This window comes from Cryptococcus depauperatus, chromosome 6 (assembly GCF_001720195.1).
Source record: "Cryptococcus depauperatus CBS 7841 chromosome 6, complete sequence".
Lineage (NCBI taxonomy): Eukaryota > Fungi > Basidiomycota > Tremellomycetes > Tremellales > Cryptococcaceae > Cryptococcus > Cryptococcus depauperatus.
Window position 1 is genome coordinate 606,331 of NC_089473.1, and position 20,174 is coordinate 626,504.

The window sequence follows — 20,174 nt, forward strand, 5'->3', positions numbered from 1 at the left end:
AGAAGAATATAAAAACGGACGCATCATTCATAGATCTCCAGAGAATAATCTGATAGCTGACTGGGTCTATTCTAGCTAGACACCTCTCCTAGCATCTCTCGTCCTATCATCTCCAGACCGAAAGGGTGCAGTGAAACGCGAGAGCCCACGACGAAAGCGGGCACTTATTCTCCTGCCTCGGCTTGGATCATCCCGCCCCGTGTCCGAAGCTGACTCGTAATGCCCCACAGGGGGATCCCCATACAATGACGTTGCAAATGCGATATGCGTCTCGGGTTCAAGTGATAGCCCTGCGTTTCTGGCACTGCGATCGCGATGTGCGCGTCTTGGTTGACGATTGGCAGAATTGTCTTGAAAGCTACTTTCCATTCCGCCAGTCCTGTCACCCCATCCATATGGAGCACCCCCGCCAGACACAGAAGCGGTAGGCGGTGGATTTCGTATCACATAACCATCTCCGTCCCCAAGAGTCATAAGCTGAAGGGCGAGTAGAAGAGGATGTGTGGATTGACTATATTGTATCCAGTGTTGCCCACGCCCTAACTGCTGGGGTCTGCCACTTAACGTGTCCCCTGAATAGTTAGAGTGGGCAGATCCGGGAGGGGATACGAACGATCCGTTATCACCCCCAAGGTCATCCGTATCCTGAAAGAGTTCTGCAGGGGGGCAACGCGGAGCGTCAGGAGCGGTTGTCGGGGCTTCAATTTCTCCTGAATATCCTGCTTCTGACTGCCCTCCTGGTGTAGCGCTTGGAGAATTATCTGCAGGAGGGCGGACTTGTGAATCACCAGGAGTTTGGTGCGTTGGAGCATCATGAAAGACGTCTCTATCGTCTGAATGTGTCGACATGATGAGAAGGATGTGTGATCAGAGCCAGCATAGGAGCATTGGGTACGGCATTTATAGGGCTATGCTTGACACGCCGCTGCTGATCCTTTTCCCATTTCAAAGTCCGACTATGCGGCGAGGTTGATAGTCAGACACAAAGGATGGAATGGAAAAACGGCCATTCCTGGTGCTTCTTTTTCACGTTCCTTGGTCAAGTCGCTGTGTCTGCAGGATGGCGAATGGAGCTGGGCGTGGGATGACAATGGAGGGTGGATCGTACGAATGGAATATCTCGGTTGGCGGCTGCTGGGTGGAAGGTGTGGGAGGAGTTGGGAGGGGCTGGAGTATTACCTCGTCTCAGAAACACAGCAAGTGAGGATGGAGGAGGGTGTGTGGCCAGTTGTCTACACTGTCCAGGAGAAGATGTATACAAGGATAGACAACGCAGAGACACAATCCCAGAGAATGGATCCAGCTTTCTGTCTCTATATATCATAACCTGACTACCAAGTAGTACCTCGTCCCAACGGCATAAGCACTGTAACCACCCGAGTGACCCAGTCTTGACACTTGCTTGGGTTATTCATTATCACGAAGTGAACAGGCGTGTCATGAATATTAGCAATAATTAATATGCACGCTCTGTACGAAAAGGTCACAATAATGCAATCTACGTTGCATTATTATTTATTGCCTATATTCCATCGATTAATTCCAACGTTCTGACATTATCTTCCGTCTTTACCACTCGCAGTGTAAAGTGCTGACACACTTACACTGATTCATCATTACAATCTGAACAGTGTTCAACTCGCCCTTGGAAATGAATAACCCTAATTGTATCTTTGTTTTCTCCTTTTCTTTTATAATTATGTTAACGCAAGTTCTGGAATAATTCGCTCTACGCCTGCATTTTATATGATAATACGTTGCTAGACAATTCCAAAACCAAGAATCGAGAATCGAGAACCGAGAATCTAGTCTAGATATCCACCAAACGATCTTCCAACCTGCACCAGAATAAATTCAAAGCAAGGCGGTATCACTTAGCCAGCACCTCCAGGCCAAAAGCGTGCAGCTACATCCGAGAGCCTCCTACGAATGCTGGCACCTGTTATCGTGCGTCGGTTTGTGCCATCCCGCTCCGTACCCAAAGTTGACCTGTTTTGCTTCGAAGCGAAAGACTCTTCCCTTGGCCCTTGTGACATTTTGTAATCACGGACTCGACGTTCTAGGGCTGCTTTTTCGACATTGCTCGCGTCAAGTGCTTCACTATATGCAACAACTGTGCTTCTTAGTTGACGAATTTCGTCACGAAGGTCTTCAGGCTCCTGTTTGGCGTCCATCCACCCCATCCTCACCAATAATTCTTCCATCGAAGACAGTTTCCCCCCAGATGGATGGTGCATTACCCCTCCGCCAGTCCCACCACCGCTGCCGCCCAATCCATGGAAAGCAGCCGGGCCTAACGTAGGAGCGGTAGACTGTGCACTGTGCACAGAAGGTGGTCTGTTCCCATTAGCAGTAGTAGACGAGAGGCGGTCTAGAAAAGAAAGTATGAATGGCCTAGGCCTGCTCTGGGGTCTGCCATCTACCATTGCCTCCGAATCATCAGAGTGCGTAGATCCGGGAGAGTGTAGGAACGATCTGTCCACATCCCAAACATCATTCGTATCCCTGTTGGGTTGTGCAAGGTGGCCTCTCAACGCTCCAGTTTCTCTTGAAAGTTCTTCCGCTGCTGGCCATCCTGGGTCGCTTGTGATAGTAGATGCCGCACTGTTGGCCCGTGAAGAGCCAGGAGTTGGGGGCATTAGAGAATCAACAAAGTCTTCGCCATTTTGTGAAGGGGGCGGCATGATAAGCAGAGATGTGTGATAAAAGTCAGCACAGAAAGCACTGGGTAGGGTATATATAGGACCATGTTTGACCACTCCGCTGCTGGCACTTTTGCCGTTTCAAAGTCCGACTATGCGACGAGGTTGGTGGTCAGACACAATGGATGGAATGGAGAAGCGGTCTTTCTGGTGCTTACTTTCACGTTCCTTCGTCAAGTCGCTGTGTTTACAGGATCGTGAATGGAGCTTGGTATGGGATGGCATGGGAGCGTGGGTCGGACGAATGGAATGTCTCGGCTTGGTGGCTGGGTTCAAGGCGTGATGGAGTTGGGAGGGGTTGGAGCATTACCTTGAGGTGTGTTGTGTGGCAGATGGTGTTTTATCTAAGTGTTGACTGTGCCGGAAGGCGGTTGGTTTGGCTCGACGTCAGAGTGGCTGGCATGGAGATTTGTCAAGATGGGAAGAGCGCGTCGAGGTAGTGCGATTGACAAGATTGGCATGTCGGTTGAGGTTTCACTTCTATATGGTTTCGCTGTTTCCATCGTTCACTGTCAGAGGGTTCAAGTCTTGGGACGTGGTGTGCTGAGCTGGCGATGACTTGAGGGCGTGCGACGAGTAATAGCCCAGGATTGCTGTCAAAACTGGAGAAGAATCGTCGGTAAAGCGCGCGCCGAAACTTGCTGTCATGAGAAATCACTCACGTGTATAGATGCATTTACTAAACTGATGTTGTTACGAAGTGCAACACCATATGTAGGCACAGGAGTGCCTCACTGGATGGTTGATGATAAACACTATGTAACATAGTGTATATATTGCTACATTTCTTGATACAGCAAATTTACCACTGGTCATGCGTAGAAATGATGCATGCAAGGTAAAAGTATTCTACGATTAACCTACATATATTTATTTCCTTATCCTTGTGTTCACCGTTGACGGACTTATCCACCGTCTTACCACTCCCAGTATAGTGCTGACACACTTACATTCTCCCAATCTAAATCTTCATTCCAGCACTGACTTTACCTTCCATGGGAGGTCCAACGGCGCGCCTCGGAGATTAAAACGAACCTCCACATTATGTCGTATGCATAACATGTATATATTCTTACTCAAACATCGCAGTATCCTGCAACATGCTTTCTTTTAGCCAGTACTTATCCAGCCATCATAGTGTCATCCTCGCCCACGCTCACCCCGCTATGTGCGCAAAGATGGCTCATCTTGCTCCATAGCGGAATGCTGCCGTGCAGTGGCCGTAGGTCGTTGCCCGACGGATGCAATGCTCAGTTCTGTCCCATCGCTATCTATGGTTTTTATCCCTTCGTGAATTTCGACGTCATCTCATCTGGACGACCAGCGGGCGCGCTTGATAGATTTGACTAGGATGGTTTAGACCCTCCATTGCCGCCTTGCTGCTACGCGAGGCAGCGGTGCAAGGGTGCAAGGAAAGAAGGGCTCTCACGAATCACAGGGGTATGAGAAAGCACAAAGCCACGACGATGCAACCCGGGGGGGAGGGGAGGATCATACCTTGGCCCCCGATACCGATATTCTTCTACGGTCAGCCTTCCTGCATCCTTTTCCGAATCATTTCCCGTGGCCGCATCAGACGGCTGCCCGGCAGAAGGAGTCGAAGGATTATGAGGTTGTTGATTTGAATGGCGCTTCATGATGAGAAGGGTTGTCTGATAAGAGCCAGCACAGGAGCATTGGGTAGGGTATTTATAGGGCTACGCTTGACCACTCCGCTACTAACACTTTTGCCATTCCAAAGTTCTAACGAAGCCATGTCGGTTGACAGACACAAAGGAAAGTCTGGAAAAATGGTCGCTTCGGATTCTTCTCAAGTTCCTTTCCACAGTTGTTGTTTCAGCGAGATGGCGAACGGAGTTTGGTATGGGATGACATGGGAGCGCGGGTCGGACGAATGGAATGTCTCGGTTGGCGGCTGGGTTCAAGGCGTGAATAGAGTTGGGAGGGGTTGGAGTATTACCTTGAGGTTTGTTGTGTGGTAGATGGTGGTTTATCTAGGTGTTGGTTGTGATGGAAGGCTGTTGGTGTGGCTCGACGGCAGAGTGGCTGTCATGGAAATTTGTCAAGATGAGAGGAGCGCGTCGAGGTGGTGGGATTGATAAGATCGGCATGTCGTCGGTTGATTTCGCTTCTATATGGTTTCTCTGCTTCCATCGTTTCGCTGTCGGACAATTCAAGTGATTGGGACGGGGCACTTTGTAACAAAGAACGGTAGTTATATATATATATATTGCATGTATAAAGTATATACAGAGTAAACAATCAAATGAGGAAGAACGAGTAAGACGATCACGTGACCTAATGGTGATGGATCACCATTCCTTTACGTCAACACTTTGAGCTGGCTATGGGTTGAGGATATACGACGAGTAATGGTCTGAGACTGCTGTTAAAACTGGAAAAGAGTCTTGGGTACGGTCAGCGTTTCCAACATCCACAAGTTGAAAGATGTGGTAACGGTGGAAAGGTTCACTGGGGCTGTCAGTCTGTAAGTGAGAATGTCCGGATCGGGACATTTTCACGTAAGAAATGACTACCCCCTTTTAGCCACAATGCAACGAGGTGAAAATGTCCCGATCCATGTACGTTACACGCCAGAGCCAGTCTGGTTCGTTTTGATTTACCATTAGTAATTTCATAGTCTTTGGAGACTTTGATTAGAGATATGGTTGGATGAGAGAGTATGGTTTGTATGCAAATGTACAACGGACTATGAAGTGTTATGTGGGTATAAACGTTTGGTTTTGAAACGTCCAGGTGAGGATTACCGTAGGGTAATCCTAATCATGATTGTCGAATTATACATAACTTTCGCAATACAAAGAGTTTAAAAATGACATGATCATAGCCAATGTCATGTATCCAAAAAGTGTCAAGAATGTTACAGAACGCCAGCTTCCAACTAACCATGTATACAGTTGAAAGGACTTGAGACTCCAGCTAAACTTCAACATACGCAATGTAAGAGTAACACGACCATACTCATGTCAAGATTATCGACGATGAGGATTGGCATAGGCAAGAACTTGGAACGGACGAACCCAGACCTCACCGCCTCCGAAACCTATACAGGCGTGGTCATCATTTACCATGACCTCTACAAACTTTGTTAGTATTCTGTCTCGACTTGAGCATAAGCAATCAACAAGCCGCGACTACTCACTGCCAGGATGTTGGCCACTAAGTTATGTCAGCCAGCACTCACAACTTGAGCGTAAGTTGCAAGTTTACATACTTTTCAAAGAACCCCTTGGCTAGCAATAAAGCCGCTCCATCGATTTCACGTCCACCCTCAACGGGTTGCCATCCTTCCACTCGAGCAATTTGGCCATGAGGAAAGGTCATCCACTTGACAAGGTAGGGTTCGTGGATAGGCCCACAGAAAACTTCATAGGTGTCTGTGGTGACTTCACCCCCTCCATAAGAAACCGAAGCACCATGGAGGAGGTGGTGGCCAGCTCTACGAATATTGTGAGTAATGGCATACGAAACAAGAGATCCGTTACACACTTTCCAAGATGGATCCCGCCTTCACACCAAGCACGGGCGGCATAGAGGACAGCACCGTCTTGCTCGTTGCCAATGGGAAGTGCATCAATCGGAAGACGTTCTCCTGGATTGACAATCTTCCAACAGAACAACGGTCTGATATGTGTGTTGTCGGCTATCATAACCAAGAGATGTCAACCACCACACAGGCTCGATACAACAAAGAACTGACCCTCGTTGTAAAACTTTGTTCGCTCACGAGCGACCTTTAGCCAATCGTCACGATCGTGCTCACACACCCACTCTTTCCAAACCTTTCCTTTCTTTCCCTCCTCCTCTCTATCTTGACTATACGACCACACGCCTATTCCCCCTGCCCTCCAGAACTTTTTGCCATGCACCTCATCCTTCAAGTCATCTTTGTCCTTGGCTTTTCGGTCCTCTTCCCAAATGATAGCCTCACGAATGTTTTCACTGACCTTGCCGCCCAATGATGCAGCAAAACCTTTCTCGCTAACATGAGCCTTTTCGTCATTGACAGAGGTAGCGCAAATGGGTGATTGGGCCCCGCTTTGGTAGTATGGCGAAGCAATCTGCCCTTGATGCTGTGGTACCGCATAATAGGACGGAGGAGCATTGACTCCTACTGCTGTCCATAGATGGGGATTATTCGAAGGCTATCAGAGGATGTCAGTGTAAGCTTCATCATATTGTAATCAACGCCTACCGCTCCCACAGATTCAGCGCCGCTTGTATGGATGGCCTCACATCTCCAGAGGGTCCCTTCGTATCCTACTATGGCCCCAGGAGGATAGGTGATATAAGGGCCCCATGTCGGCGGGCAAGCAAACGAATTTGTCTGCAGCGGCGGGAAAATAGGCTGAGTATCGCTGGAGTCTGGAATGTGCATAGTAAATGAGATACTAATTGTAAAAGTAAAAGAGAAATAAAATAATTCTTCTTATTATATTGATGCAACATCAGCCACCCGACGGAATCATTATCAGATTATTTCCAGGCACAGCCCGAACATCGCTATTTGGTTCGTCACAGCTTGCATCACTCGCTCCATTTGAGCTTTTTGGGTCATAGACACTACCTACATTGAAAAGAAAAGAAAATGCAGCGCTACTATTATGTAGATAGAGAAAATAATCATACTATACCTGTAAAAGATGCTAGTCACTATGCTAAAGACAAAAACACATTTTCTTATCCACTCTCTTTTGCAGTTGTCATATACACCAAGTATAGCCCCTCTCTTCTCGTCATGCTCATCATCGCCTTCGTGGTAACCCTTTGACTCTTCTGCCACCCGGGCTACCGGGCCCTGTGTTATTGCCCGCTATCCCCAAACTGAAGCCTCCGCCTTCTGGTACTGGCGTCGGACTCTTGAATCTTGCTGTCTCATTCCCTGCGCCAAAGCTGAAACCACCAGATTGTGCCGAAGGCTGGCCGAAAGGCGCACTTGTTGGCTGAGTTGGTGTTCCAAAAGAAAAGTTGGGATTGGCAGGGGTGCTGGCGGTGGGTTGACCAAAGCTGAATGAAGGTGTGGTAGCAGTTGGCGGAGCCTGTGAGGCACCAAAGTTGAACGTAGGTGTCGTTGGCACAGGTTGCTTAACTTTTTGGTCTGCTTGCTGTCCAAATGGGTTAGATGAAGAAGCAGCAGAATTACTGCCCAAAGTATTAGACGTAGGAGTAGCACTGTTTGCTCCAAATGGAAAGGAAGGACTGCTCGTGGTTGTCTGAGCAGCCGGTGTCGCTCCAAAGGGGTTAGACGTAGTAGTGGAACCACTGTTACCCGCAGCACCAAACATGAAAGAAGCTGATTTAGAGGCATTAGCATCTGGAACAGGAGCTGTAGTCTTTGAGGCACCAAAAGCAAAGCTAGGTGTAGAGCTTCCACTAGTAATGATGTTCCCGAAGGGCTTTGATGCATCACCATTGGTTGCAGGAGCACCAAAAGGTGAGCCTGTACTTTTATTTGTGGTGCTAGTGGTACTAGAGGGCTGATCAAATGTGAAATCTGATTTAGAAGCTAGTGCATTGCTGAACGGATGTGTTGATTGGTCCTTTTTCTCCTCAGGTTCTTTAGCAGGTTTCCCAAAGTTGAAGCCACCAAATGCTGGCGGAGGAGCAGCTGGAGTAGTAGATTTGTTGGCATTGGCATCTTTTGGGGTACCAAAGATAGGCGATGGTGTACCGACAAAAGTGTTTGAGCTAGCGCCAAAATTAAAGGCGGGTTTGGAAACCGGCGTAGATGTGGATGGTGTGCTAAACGAGAAGGCGGGTTTGGAAGCAGGCTCAGCAGGTTTGGAAGCATTGGCATCCAGTTGACCAAAGACGGAAGAGGGTTTAGATGGTCCTTCCACTGTTGGCTTATGGGCAACGGAAGTAGAGGGAGATGAAGTGCTGGAAGAAAAAGCAGATTTGGGTGCCTCAACCACTTGGGGTGCAGAAAACTATACCACAAAATTAGAAAATCATGACTCTATCACTTGTAGTATTTACTTACAGAGAAGGGGGAAGAGGTAGTTGAATACATACTCTCCTTCTTTTCGCCAATTTTGAAGCCATCGACAGTAGGTATAGATTCCTTTTTGTCACCCCCAAATTTGAACGCGCTCGCATCTGTTCTTATGGATGCCGTATCTCTCTTTTCGTCACCAGAACTGATAGTAGCGATAGGGGCGGGAGTAACTTTCTCCCCAAAACCAAATGATGAAGTACCGGCAGACCCATCCTTGTCGCTAAATTTGAATAATGGTGCAGCAGCAGAATTGTTCTTTTCGCCCAAGGCACTGTCTCTAAACAAAAACGGAGAAGTGCCACCATTAGAGTTGATATCTTCTTTATCCGTAGGCTTTGAAAAACTGAATGGTGGTGCTGAAGGGGTAGCAATAGCGGGCGAAGACGTAGAAATCGTCTTTTCAGACTTTTCAGACTTTTTTGCTCCAAGATCAAAACCAGACGACGGAGCAAATGAAGACTTTTCCATCGGAGGAGCAGTGACATGTCCAAAAAAGTTAGGAATACCCGCTGGTTTGTCATTGGTTATCTCGTTGGTGTTAATTCCTGAACTTTTATCAAATGAAAACAAAGGCTTGTCTGTGAAGGTGGCTGGGGTTTCGACTGGGGAAGAAGGTTTTGAAAAGAAGGGAGAAGCGACAGATGTCTTCTCAGGAGTTGTTGAACCGCTACCGCCGATACCAGGGAAGAGTGAACCAGACTTGGCGCTCACGCCAGCACCGCTGCCAATAGGGAAGATACCTCCAGCTAGGGGCTGGACAGGTTCAGCATTCTTTTGGGTTGAAAGAGTAGGTGGTGATTCAGGAATTGCAATAATTGAGCCTGTAGCAAGAGGGGAGGATGCACGCGGTCGCGTTGAAGCCACACCCAAGCGAGCAAGAGGTCCACCGGCGCGAGGTAAGCTAAGAGGAGGTAAAGGCGCTGCAGGATTTGCTGGTGGTTTAGGGTCATTAGCAACAGGCTTAATTCCATCGAATGATATGCCACTAAACGAAGGCAAGGCGATTTTGTTTTGCTCTAAATCGTCCATATCAGGTAGATCCTCATCTCTAGCAGAATACCGTCCAGATGAAGTAGGTGTCTGAGATCGAGAATAGATTGCAGCGCTCTGGTGAGTCCTCTTAGTTGTATTAGATTTGGCACGCAAAGATGATCCACCTCGAGACAATTCATTTGATGGCCGAGGCTGGTAATTTGATGTGCCAGAAGAACCGTTAGGGGAAGGCGCGGTCTCGGTAATGATGGGCATTGGAGGAGCGGATGTAGCTGGAGGAGGTGAGGGGGAAAGTGCTCGTTCTGTTGTGGTCTTTCGTGTACGTCTCGAAGATCTGATAGGCGCTTCATTGTGAATATCTGGTTCTTTTGAGGTGCCCCGGCGTGTCGATCTTCTAGTGGGTTTGGGAGTTGTCTCTCTTTCTGTCGACTGATGTTTTAATCTAGATGATCGACGAGGCGTGGAGACAGGAGAAACCGAAAAGCCTTTACCAGCAGCAACTTCCGGCTGTGGGTCCATTTGACTAGGCTCGCTCTTTACGTCTGATGGGGATGGTGAAGGTTGGTATTCTAAACATGTGTAAATTATTATTCTGAACATAGAGATACTAAAACATACCTCCTTCCTGAGTCTGACTACGTCTGTGCACATCTCTAGCCTCTTTATCTGCAATTCTCCTTCGTCCATAAGGACTTATCATGACAGATACGCCCCGCTCGCCCAAACGCTCCTTATCCCTCCTTTGCCTTGCACTCTCACCAGCAGCAGCCGTAGCAAGCGGTACATTTATATTACGTCTGAGTGTTCGAGAAGACTGTCCAAGAAGGGGTGGAAGACTGTCTTTATGAGCATCACCAGGAGATGATTTGCGCATAGCTTCAAGAGTGTACAGGATGCGTTCGGCTTCATTTTTGTGTACAAGGGCTGGTTGTTGAGCTATGTAGAATCTCAATATGAATACCGTTTGATTGTAAGACACAGGAATATCACATACAAGCTTTGAGTTCACTTTCTCTCATAAACACCTTTTCTGTAGGATTCCATATCATTTGACCTTTTCTAATGGTGGACGATGCGGAAGGGGTGGCAGATCCCAATCTTCTTGATGCAGCTAAAGAAGCAGACGATCCAGGTTTATCCCATTTATCCTGTGCAAACCAATCCTATAAAAAGGTAAATTTTTCAGGCATTCTCAAGGTTGGGTACGCTTACCAAAACGCTACCTTCTCGTCTCCTTACAGTCTCGCCATCTGCGCTGTATCTGTCATCATCATTGCCGTCTTTGACACTCCCTCCATAGACCGAAGAAACCTCTGGATCCAACTCTCGCCAGTTCTTTACACTTGTACTTCTAGCGAGACTCCGTGGAACAGTAGTCAAGCTTATGTCAGAAACAAGGCTAGTGGGACGACGAAAATTGTTGAGAGTAGAGGAGCGGGCAAGGCCAATTGCGCTTGCCTGACCTGTGGATTTAGAAGATGCAGTCACACGAAAAGGAGAAGCTGAAGGGATAGCAAACTAAAGTCAAGTTAAAATCCAACTGAACATAATTGTAATAAGCAACACCTACATCACGCTCCTCAATTATTGCTGATCTGGGCCGATTGGCAATCCTGTTTCTCGGGGCGACTGCACGCGAAGCCGCAGCGCTGGTACTCCCATACCGAGACCTCCAAGGGCTCAAATTATCACTGTCTTTCTCCTTATGTTCAATATCGCTTTCACACACAGAAATATCATCGTCGTCCACTGCGAGGGAAGCCAAATCCATCCTCTTTGATCTAGTCAACATACCACCTCGTCTGGGCGAGGAAGTAGATTTCAGAGTCGCTGCTACTCCCGACCGAAGAGCATTAGGCGGCGGATCAAGATACGACATGGAGTGAGAAGAGGGCAAAGTGCTGCTAGAGTAAGATGCAGGTCTGTTACCCTGTCTAGATTTAGGCTTTAGATTGACGTGAGGAGGCAGCATAAAATCGTTGATGGCATGACCTCCAATGTCATACTTGTGTTCTGGATCGTAATCACCCTTTATACTGTTTTCCTTGTGACGAGGAGATATCCGTCGTATCCTTTTGCCTTCTCGTCTGTCTGACGGCGACTCTGGGTCTTCCAAGTCCTGACCAAACGAAGATACGCTATCGCGTTTAGCCGAATCGTTTCCAGGAGTCGCAAGCCATTGCAATGGTTTAGATATTATGGACTTGATGCCAGAAAACAGCGAACTCTCGTTTCTTGATTTTGATAATGGTCCCGTACTATTCACAAGTTTTTGTGTCCTCGTCTTGGTCACAGGCGTAGCCAGTGATTTCAATGGCAAACCTTCCTCCTTTGTGTAACTAGCTAAATCACCCATGGTAGATGATGAACGTAGAGCCATTGATTGTGGTCGCTTGTAGGGGCTCGTATATCTGTGTAGACGAGGACTTGAGTTTACTCTCTGTGCGCCAGAAAGAGCATGATGGAAATCAGACATTGTTCAGGCGTGTTGATGGATGAGTATACGGACTACAAGTACAGATTTATTTTCGTGTGGCCAGTACGCCTTGCTGGCGCTGTTTTGCCTCGTGGCGTCAGCAAAAGAGCTGTTTAGAGAAAAAAAGAACAGATGAAAAAGAAAGTTGAATTTTGTTGATAGAGTGGATGAAAAATACAAAATGCAAGTAGGAATATTTCACAGCCACTTTTTGGAGTTTTATCCCAACCCAGTTATGTAGTTGTACTATAAAATAATTTTGTACTGACTAATAATAAATAAAGCAACCACAATGCTTGTATATAAAATACGAATCAAGAATAGTAACAAAAACAACTATGTATGCATGTAGAATGTGGCAGAGAAGTAGCAACAAATACAACTTTTAAATCTATCTCATTTCAAAACTACATTATCATGTCAAAAAGATTGAGTAAACGCAAGCAAAGGCAAGTACAAGACTTGCAAACTCTCAACTCCTATTCTTCCAACGAAGAAGAGTTGGAAGAGGATCACGAGGGTGCTCCTCCAGCATCATTGAACGCCTTTGCAGCAGTATGCCACTCTAGCAACGAAGCCTCTGCTGATGGATGCCATAGCTAGGAGACGACGGAGAGGAGAAGGAAGAGGGAGAAGAAGGTGAATCTGATGAGCCCACTGTGTCTCTTAAAAAGGTTGCCATCGTCCTTGCCATTATCACAGCTTGAATTGATGGCATTTTAGGGGAAGAAGAAGAATAAAAAGAACAGGAAAAAGGAAAAGAAAACTGACCCTTTTGCTGGCCTAGATGAAGTTGATAGAGCTCTGGCAGAGCTCAAATTGCAGTTGGTGATAGGCGCGACGTTCTACTTGGACTAATGTTATAAAGATATGGCGAAGACCAAGTCGCAAGAGTTACTCAATCAGGGGGAAGCTCTGCAGCAACCCGAAGCAATATAGCGTTTCGGTATGGATCAAGATTGAATTGACCTCTTTATTGTCAACTAAGACTTGTCCAGGTCACTACTCTCAGTTGATCCCAAGAATCTCGATGCTGATGTCGAGCTACGCCGTTTCTTTGGTTCTAAAGTGGTGAGTCATTCCTGGCATGCCTCCTGATCCATCTCTTGACGTAGTAAGACAGATAACAGCAGCGTCGGCGTCAAACAAACACCGTCCAGGACCCTCTTCCAAACTACGCTATACGATATCAAAACCCAAACCACAGTATCCCCCCGCTACATCTCTGGCTGGCCTCGTCATGCGTGAAATGACAGACGAAGAAGTGATCGAATTGTATGAGAGAAAAGAGAGTGAGAGGCTTGACACAGGCGAAAGATGGTTCACTTTTGAGCACGTAGGAGTTTGGAGGGAGGTGGAGAGGCAGTTTATGGGAGCGGTACAATCCCACGGTTAGTCAGAGGTTACAAGAGGTTTAAATATTGACAACAATTGTCAGACCCAAATCAGTTGATGGCCCTGTTACAAATCTATCCATGGCATGTAGACACATTACTCCAATTGAGTGAAGTCTATCGGCTTCAATCCGGTAAGTGTTTTCTTTAAACAGTGATTTTTCTTTGTTGACTATGTCGCAAGATATTGGTGCAGCATCTGATTACGTTGAAAGAGCTCTCTATGCCATTGACAGATGTCTCATACCTACCTTCAATATCGTTTCTGGTGCCTCACGAGTGGATTTTGATAGAGTGGAAAATCGGCCAATGTTTATTGCTTTACATAGAATCATCTCGTGCGTCATGACTCATCTTAAGCTATGATAAATGGCTGACACACCTAAACAGATATTTAGGTCGACGAGGTTGTTGGGTAACGGCTTTCAGTTTTGCCAAGCTTCTCTTGGCTCTCGATCCAGAAGTAGGCACATTTGGCAGATCCATTGACTCATAACTGAATTGGTATTGCAGCGCGATCCACATGGTGCTTCTTTCTGGCTTGACTTCCTTGCCATCAAATCAGGCAATGCCTCTTGGCTCTTGTCTATGCTGGAACAGGGTGACACCAATCCTGCTGCTGCTTCTTGGTTTGCTTATCCTGGTATGGCATATGCTAAAGCCTTAGCGCTTCGCGCAGAAGAGGAGCGAACGAAGAGTCAAGACCATACGAAGAGTGATGAGGCGCTTAAAGAGGCGATCACAGACTTTCCACAGGCGGTTATCCCTTTGGCAGACAAAATCGGGGCAAGTTTACCTGGTGGCATAAGAAATGAGGTCCTTTTCCAAGTTGAGGCTGGGTATAGGTTGGTTCATCATTGTCAAACGAGGGGATCTTTACGCTAAGAGACTGTACAAAGTGAATCACCATCAAATGTCATCCATCTCCTCTCTCAGATATATGCTTCTCGCTCTGAATCGCTCTGGAAAGACGGGGATCGCGTTACATGGTTTGAATCTCAACTTCCCATCGCACTTGCAAATTTACATTCCGAGACGTCTCGACTTGCTCGGGACGATATTCTCGCACTTATACAAGCACCACGAGATCCTGTAGACGAATCAATCAATGTACCACTCTTCATCTGCCGACATGTCATGTGTACTGAAAGTACCTCTTGGCTCGGATTTCTCCCACCTCTAGTGGTTTCTCGTCCATTTAATTCGTTTGATCCCTTACCTCCAACAACGGCTATCTCCGCGTATGACAATATGTATTTTGCAGGTATCAGACCATCTCGACGAGGACTCGATAGAGGAATGGAAGATGGTGCAGGCGGTGCATGGCGTCTGATGGATACTTTTTTTCAGCAGGTGTTTGACATTGTCCAACAAAATCCTGATAACTGGAGACAACAAGCTGAGGATATTTGGGCTCAGATGGCTAGAGAGAATGATATCAGAAGGATACCAGAGAATGAGAGGAATGTCATGTTTGAGCAGGTAAGTATCTTTCCGTTTAATATACGACGGAATCATCTCTGATCCAATGACTTTCCACAGTTGATGCAGCTGGCAGAGAATGTAGCTGATGGTTTAAGAGCGCAACGAACTGGAAACGGGATAATGCCTGGAGGATTCCCTGGGATCATGGATAATGAAGACGAAACCTAGCCGGCTCAGCCGTGCATCCGTCTCTGCCGTTCTCAGACAGTCCACATGGCTAAATGCTTGAAGACTCTATCGTCAGCAAGTCAAGGACTAGGCAGTCATGAACAATCATTCGCCTTGAACAAGATGCCTTTCAAGAGGACGACATGAGTCATGGACCTCTCTTCATGTATATAATATCATGTATATAAAACCTATCAATTTTTTTCCTGTCAAACATTGTACTATAGATGAAGCATTTATAGTAAGCTTCAAGAATATCCACTGAACTGTATCTGTATCTATGACCACAGACCAAGACCCATCGTATCCTCCGAGCCTCACTCATACTCTCTCACCTCTCCCTCAGCCAACCACCGCTTCACCTTCTACGGGACCGCGCTTTACGACTCCTTCGTCCCGGCCGGCCATCCTCGTACAGAAGAAACAGGCTTGCTCATACCTGCATTCACAGCCTGCCAATCATATCCCATCGAGGCCTGTCTTCCTCCGTTTTGAGCAGTCACTGAAGGCGGAAGAAGGTCATATCCTTGAGATGTATGCGTCCAATCTGACTCCTCTGGGGTCACGATGTCTTGGTTCGCCTGGACAGATGCGACGCTGGAACGATGTGACCGCCTGAGGGATATTTGTTGGGAATAGTCAACGTCTACGCCGTTGGAATGGTCTTGAAACTGATTCTGGGTTTGCTTTTGAGTAGAAGTTCGTCTGGATTTACCGTTTAATGGTCTTGCCGTGCTATAATATATGTATAAAAGAAAAAAAAAGATGAAGAAGAAGAGGAAAAGTCAACATTTCTTCTTTTCTTTTTAAAAAGATTCGACGAGTGACTCACCCAGGACACGGACCCCTTTTCTTTTGTACATTTGTATAAATACATTCCATTTTATTCTCTCTACATCTTGAACATGGCATTCCTCGAATTGACCTTTCTTGTGTTGTGCCAGCGTCGCAGCGAACTTTTCTGGCGCGGCAGCTGTTGCAAGCCTTGGTCGTTCGGGAGATGGGAGGACGGCTTGAAGTGGCAAGTGGTGGACCAGGATCGTATGAGACTGTCGCAAACGCAGTGGTAGGCTGAACAGGAACTGGTTGGATCTCATGGTGGCTGGCTGGAGATGCATATGGAGCAGAGTGGAGTTGGGCAGGAGGATGGAAGGAAGCGTATACGGGATATCGCTCGTACGGGTGAGAAGGGTGTCGCCTATAGGGAGCTGGTCGATCCATTGGCGGTGGATAGTATCCGCTTGGGTGCGTAGAGTATGAATGGTATCGACGAGAAGGGTGGTAGGCTGACTCTTGCGTGAGAGGTAGGTAGGATCGCTCAACAATGTAGGTTGACTCGTCAATGTCAGCCATGGGAAATGTAGTGGGCTGGGGCCGATGGATGGGATGGAGACGCTTCGCTGTTGCTTGGTCTCTGAGAGCATGATGGGTGGCGCCTTGGGAAGACGAAGGACCGTTCAGCAGAGACCGAATGCTGTTTGTCTTTTTGTTTGCGAGAGGTGTGGTAAGCAGACTGAAAGAAGCTAAAGTGGGAGAAGAAAAAGATCGTGTGGATGGAGACAATGGCGATGCAGGAAATACAGGTGAGCTTTCAAATTTGCCTTGGGGCGAAAGAGGCAGAGGTGGCAGCATACAATCTGTGCTACGCCGGGATGCCATCCTCGGCCTCGTCTGTAGCGGTGGGAGACTTGGGCCTGTGGCTTCATCTCGTATGAGCAGATTGTGGATGCGAGGAGAGAGAGCAGTGTCTAGCATGGTCGGCGGGTGTACTGGTTGCTGACAGACATGACAGTGGTATAAAAACCCTCGTTTCCAAGTTCTATATAAACAACGATCATTTCAACTTTGATCTCGAACATGCCTCTTGCCAGACAGGGAAATTGTCACAATCTCGCCCTGGGCAGGATTAAGCTTTATCAGCAACAATACAAGGATAAAATTCGGGAGTACCTGGACAGAAAACTTTATCGCAGTGTGAGGAACGATGGGAACGACGCAAACCACATAATCATGGTATTGACATTGGACCATGAGCAAGCGGCGTCCATCGCCTGTAGCCATCTGGCTCACAAGCCACAAGACATTCTCTAACCGATGTTGGCCATGTGCGGAAAATGCAAAGTATAGCGCTGATGCATCACCTGCAGTAAAACAGGCAGCTTACATACTACTCCGCAGTTAACGCCCCAACCCCAGACGACAACAGGCAGGCTATCACTCGTTGTCTGCTCATGATGCTTGGCTGTTGATTACAGATGTGAGTATTTGATGTCGACCATCTATTTCTCCATCTCCGTCCTATTTATCTTTTCCTGAATGCCGGGGGATAACTGGAGATACGATTTGCGATTGAAGAGTGGATTACAATCGTCTTTTGCCCTATTTCTGATACACTGACACTTTTCTAATTGCGTTTGTTCCGCCGCACACAGTGAGAATCTCCCATTAGTCCCGGGCGTTTGTGTATACGACAAGGCACAAATCAGATTACTCCATCTGGGCAAAGGCAACAATGTGTACATCATCAAAGATCGTAAATGACAAGAATTTTTATGTAAACCTATTTGAAACATTCAAGGTAGCACGGCAGCATCACCATTATCAGTCAGTTCGTGTCCCAGCCTCTGTAATCCTCTTCCTATCCTATCCAAAAAAGCATCTCTTTTGGCTGTACGCTGGGGAAAATAATATGTCGCAATACCTGTAAGGTTTGCCTATCAGTCTGGCTTGTCAGTATCATTTGCAATATACATCATTCATAGACATACCCGAACATTCTGAACAAACCCTTGTGCATCCGCTTCCATGTCCTCATTCAGCCCAGATAAACCTTTGTGGTAACCTCTTTCCGTTCTGTCTCTCGGAAACGTCTCCTTGCCGTGGGTTGCGACAACCACCACTGGATCTCGTAACTTGCTTAAATCGGGGGGTCGACGTGCAAGAGACGCTCTATGATCGGCAGCTTTCCTGCGATACCAATTTTGTATTTCCTCAAATTCTTCTTCAAAGAGTTTTGTTGGAGGTGGTATTGGAGGAGCCTTGACTGTCGGCCTTGCCTTCCTGCTCGAGGGCCCAACGTCACTATCCCATTCGTCTTCAGAGTAGAGGTCCTCTCTTGACTTTGTTCTACGATCAAAAGACTCTTCCTCGTCATCAGGCGCAACTTCAAGATTCCAATTCTTTCTTGTCCTGTCTCTGATTCTGCCTATTCCTATCCCAATCCCACGATCACGTAAAGGTCCCAAGGCCCTCTTTCTCTTCGCTTCATCAATCATGTATATTGCCTCTTTGCGTAATGCCTGTTCTTCCCTTAAAGCACTTTCTTTGAAATTGGTATACTTTCCTTCACCCATCCCAAGCCGGGGAGGAACCGCCAAAGGCGTGTCATTATCTACGACATGAGCCAGCCCCGTGTGGCTCATAATATCACGTGTCGCAAGTCGAGTACGCACAACGGCTGATGGCCCAGATGTGGATGGCCCAGGAAGCAAAGTGGGTTGACGAGTAGGCTGGGTGCGACGAGGTGCATTTTTCGACACTGGAGTGGATGCATTAACAGCAGTAGTCGTGGTACTTATGGAAGCAGACGTGGTAGAGGAGGAGGTAGATGGCGCAGTCGGAGCTGATGTTGCTTCCACAGTAGGAGTCGTTTTGCGACGTTGCTTGGGACGGTGTTCATCCTTGTCTTGCTCTGTAGCTTGTGATGCGAGCAAAGTCGCGGCTGGAACGATAAAAGACGAAGTGTCAGCGTGTATCTTTTCTCCCCAGCTTTCGAGTGGTGGCTTGCCGCCAAAATGTCCAAATTGATCAATACCAGACATAGTAGGTTATACTTGCGGTATGCACCAAGTCTGAGATACAAAGTGTTTTGTAAAAAAACAGAAATGCGATCCATAGGCAGCCAACTGTCATTAATGCTGGCGCAAAAAAGACAGCGGAAAGAAGAGTCAAAAGCGGAAAGATAAATGCTCAGGTTGAATGAACCTCGCACTCTACCGCCACATATCCTTTGCAACTTGCAGACATCAAGAAAACTGACCCACCATTGTATTCCAAAGATTCATCAGCTCTGACCGGACTTGAGCTCTTAAAAGCCCTCTTGCCCAACGTTGTCTCGCTTTCCACCGTTACCCAGCCTGATATTATAAGCAACCCAAACCACTGGAGAAGATTGAATACACCCACCTTGACTCTGTGGCGACTGCAGCTCGATACCCATATGTTTCTCCTCTTCTTTCGGAGTCACCAGAGCCGTATCTGGCACTGTCGTAGCCGTATCCAACGCTTCGCCGTCATTCACTATTGAAGCGTCCACCTCTGTACCCGAGGAAGCAAGCGGTGGGATCGTAATGAAGTGGTTTACAACTCCCGTGTCGGTCACATCAGTCTCCTTCTTCATACCCTCATCTTCGTCGCTCTGAACGTCAATAACATTCCCTTCCTCATCCTCAAGCACCCATGCCCATCCTTTCATTCCCTTCTTCTTTTTTTTGCCCTTTTCTTTCTTTCCACCTGTCGGCCCTCCCAAACCCTTTCCTCCAAATGTGCTTGTCCCATTACGTCCGAGGCTATGTCCGTTTGTGCCCTTTGCGCCTTTGATGCTTTGGCCCCTTCCTCTGGTACATAGGTTGCCCAAGGAGAGCGACTGTGGGAGCGGTGGCAGTACCGAACCATCTTTATATCGAATGCCACCAATAGTAGGTCTACTTGAGGTCCCAGTGATGATAATACTTGCTGGCAATGAGTGTCTTCCTGAACGTGTTGGGTGGCTTGACATGGCGGTAGCCAAGCAAGGCTCGACTGATAGATGCGTCAACAAGAAAAAAGAAAGAGAGAAAGAATAAATGAAGAACAGAAATGAAACAAGATATATATATATATCAAGAAAGATTCAAGAAAAATGTCTGTTCTTTACAATAGAAATGGTGCTTTGTAAG

The 20,174-nt window shown here is 47.1% G+C and overlaps 8 protein-coding genes across 8 annotated transcripts; 1 reads left to right on the plus strand and 7 right to left on the minus strand.

Moving 5' to 3' along the window:
• Nucleotides 1-75: 75 nt before the first annotated feature.
• Nucleotides 76-849, minus strand: L203_104977 (uncharacterized protein; the record flags this gene model as incomplete). Its single annotated transcript, XM_066214350.1, has 1 exon — nucleotides 76-849. The coding sequence occupies one exon, from the start codon at nucleotides 847-849 to the stop codon at nucleotides 76-78; it is 774 nt and encodes a 257-aa protein (XP_066070447.1).
• A 1,025-nt stretch (nucleotides 850-1,874) lies between these two features.
• L203_104978 (uncharacterized protein) lies at nucleotides 1,875-2,639 on the minus strand (the record flags this gene model as incomplete). The annotated part of the gene is made up of 1 exon (XM_066214351.1): nucleotides 1,875-2,639. One exon carries the CDS (start codon nucleotides 2,637-2,639, stop codon nucleotides 1,875-1,877), a length of 765 nt encoding a protein of 254 aa, XP_066070448.1.
• A 1,419-nt stretch (nucleotides 2,640-4,058) lies between these two features.
• Nucleotides 4,059-4,339, minus strand: L203_104979 (uncharacterized protein; the record flags this gene model as incomplete). The annotated part of the gene is made up of 2 exons (XM_066214352.1): nucleotides 4,059-4,084; nucleotides 4,132-4,339. The coding sequence occupies 2 exons, from the start codon at nucleotides 4,337-4,339 to the stop codon at nucleotides 4,059-4,061; spliced, it is 234 nt and encodes a 77-aa protein (XP_066070449.1).
• A 1,356-nt stretch (nucleotides 4,340-5,695) lies between these two features.
• L203_104980 (uncharacterized protein) lies at nucleotides 5,696-7,101 on the minus strand (the record flags this gene model as incomplete). Its single annotated transcript, XM_066214353.1, has 6 exons — nucleotides 5,696-5,799; nucleotides 5,866-5,882; nucleotides 5,938-6,162; nucleotides 6,213-6,366; nucleotides 6,424-6,868; nucleotides 6,919-7,101. 6 exons carry the CDS (start codon nucleotides 7,099-7,101, stop codon nucleotides 5,696-5,698), a joined length of 1,128 nt encoding a protein of 375 aa, XP_066070450.1.
• A 367-nt stretch (nucleotides 7,102-7,468) lies between these two features.
• On the minus strand, nucleotides 7,469-12,190 carry L203_104981 (uncharacterized protein; the record flags this gene model as incomplete). Its single annotated transcript, XM_066214354.1, has 6 exons — nucleotides 7,469-8,653; nucleotides 8,707-10,283; nucleotides 10,333-10,650; nucleotides 10,709-10,877; nucleotides 10,927-11,232; nucleotides 11,285-12,190. 6 exons carry the CDS (start codon nucleotides 12,188-12,190, stop codon nucleotides 7,469-7,471), a joined length of 4,461 nt encoding a protein of 1,486 aa, XP_066070451.1.
• Nucleotides 12,191-12,607: 417 nt separating this feature from the next.
• L203_104982 (uncharacterized protein) lies at nucleotides 12,608-15,237 on the plus strand (the record flags this gene model as incomplete). Its single annotated transcript, XM_066214355.1, has 12 exons — nucleotides 12,608-12,745; nucleotides 12,790-12,864; nucleotides 12,914-13,014; nucleotides 13,059-13,136; nucleotides 13,189-13,261; nucleotides 13,314-13,581; nucleotides 13,629-13,718; nucleotides 13,769-13,922; nucleotides 13,975-14,047; nucleotides 14,098-14,429; nucleotides 14,484-15,066; nucleotides 15,127-15,237. The coding sequence occupies 12 exons, from the start codon at nucleotides 12,608-12,610 to the stop codon at nucleotides 15,235-15,237; spliced, it is 2,076 nt and encodes a 691-aa protein (XP_066070452.1).
• A 380-nt stretch (nucleotides 15,238-15,617) lies between these two features.
• L203_104983 (uncharacterized protein) lies at nucleotides 15,618-16,992 on the minus strand (the record flags this gene model as incomplete). Its single annotated transcript, XM_066214356.1, has 2 exons — nucleotides 15,618-15,972; nucleotides 16,070-16,992. 2 exons carry the CDS (start codon nucleotides 16,990-16,992, stop codon nucleotides 15,618-15,620), a joined length of 1,278 nt encoding a protein of 425 aa, XP_066070453.1.
• Nucleotides 16,993-17,810: 818 nt separating this feature from the next.
• Nucleotides 17,811-20,014, minus strand: L203_104984 (uncharacterized protein; the record flags this gene model as incomplete). Its single annotated transcript, XM_066214357.1, has 4 exons — nucleotides 17,811-17,951; nucleotides 18,006-18,958; nucleotides 19,281-19,373; nucleotides 19,423-20,014. 4 exons carry the CDS (start codon nucleotides 20,012-20,014, stop codon nucleotides 17,811-17,813), a joined length of 1,779 nt encoding a protein of 592 aa, XP_066070454.1.
• Between the last annotated feature and the right edge of the window lie 160 nt (nucleotides 20,015-20,174).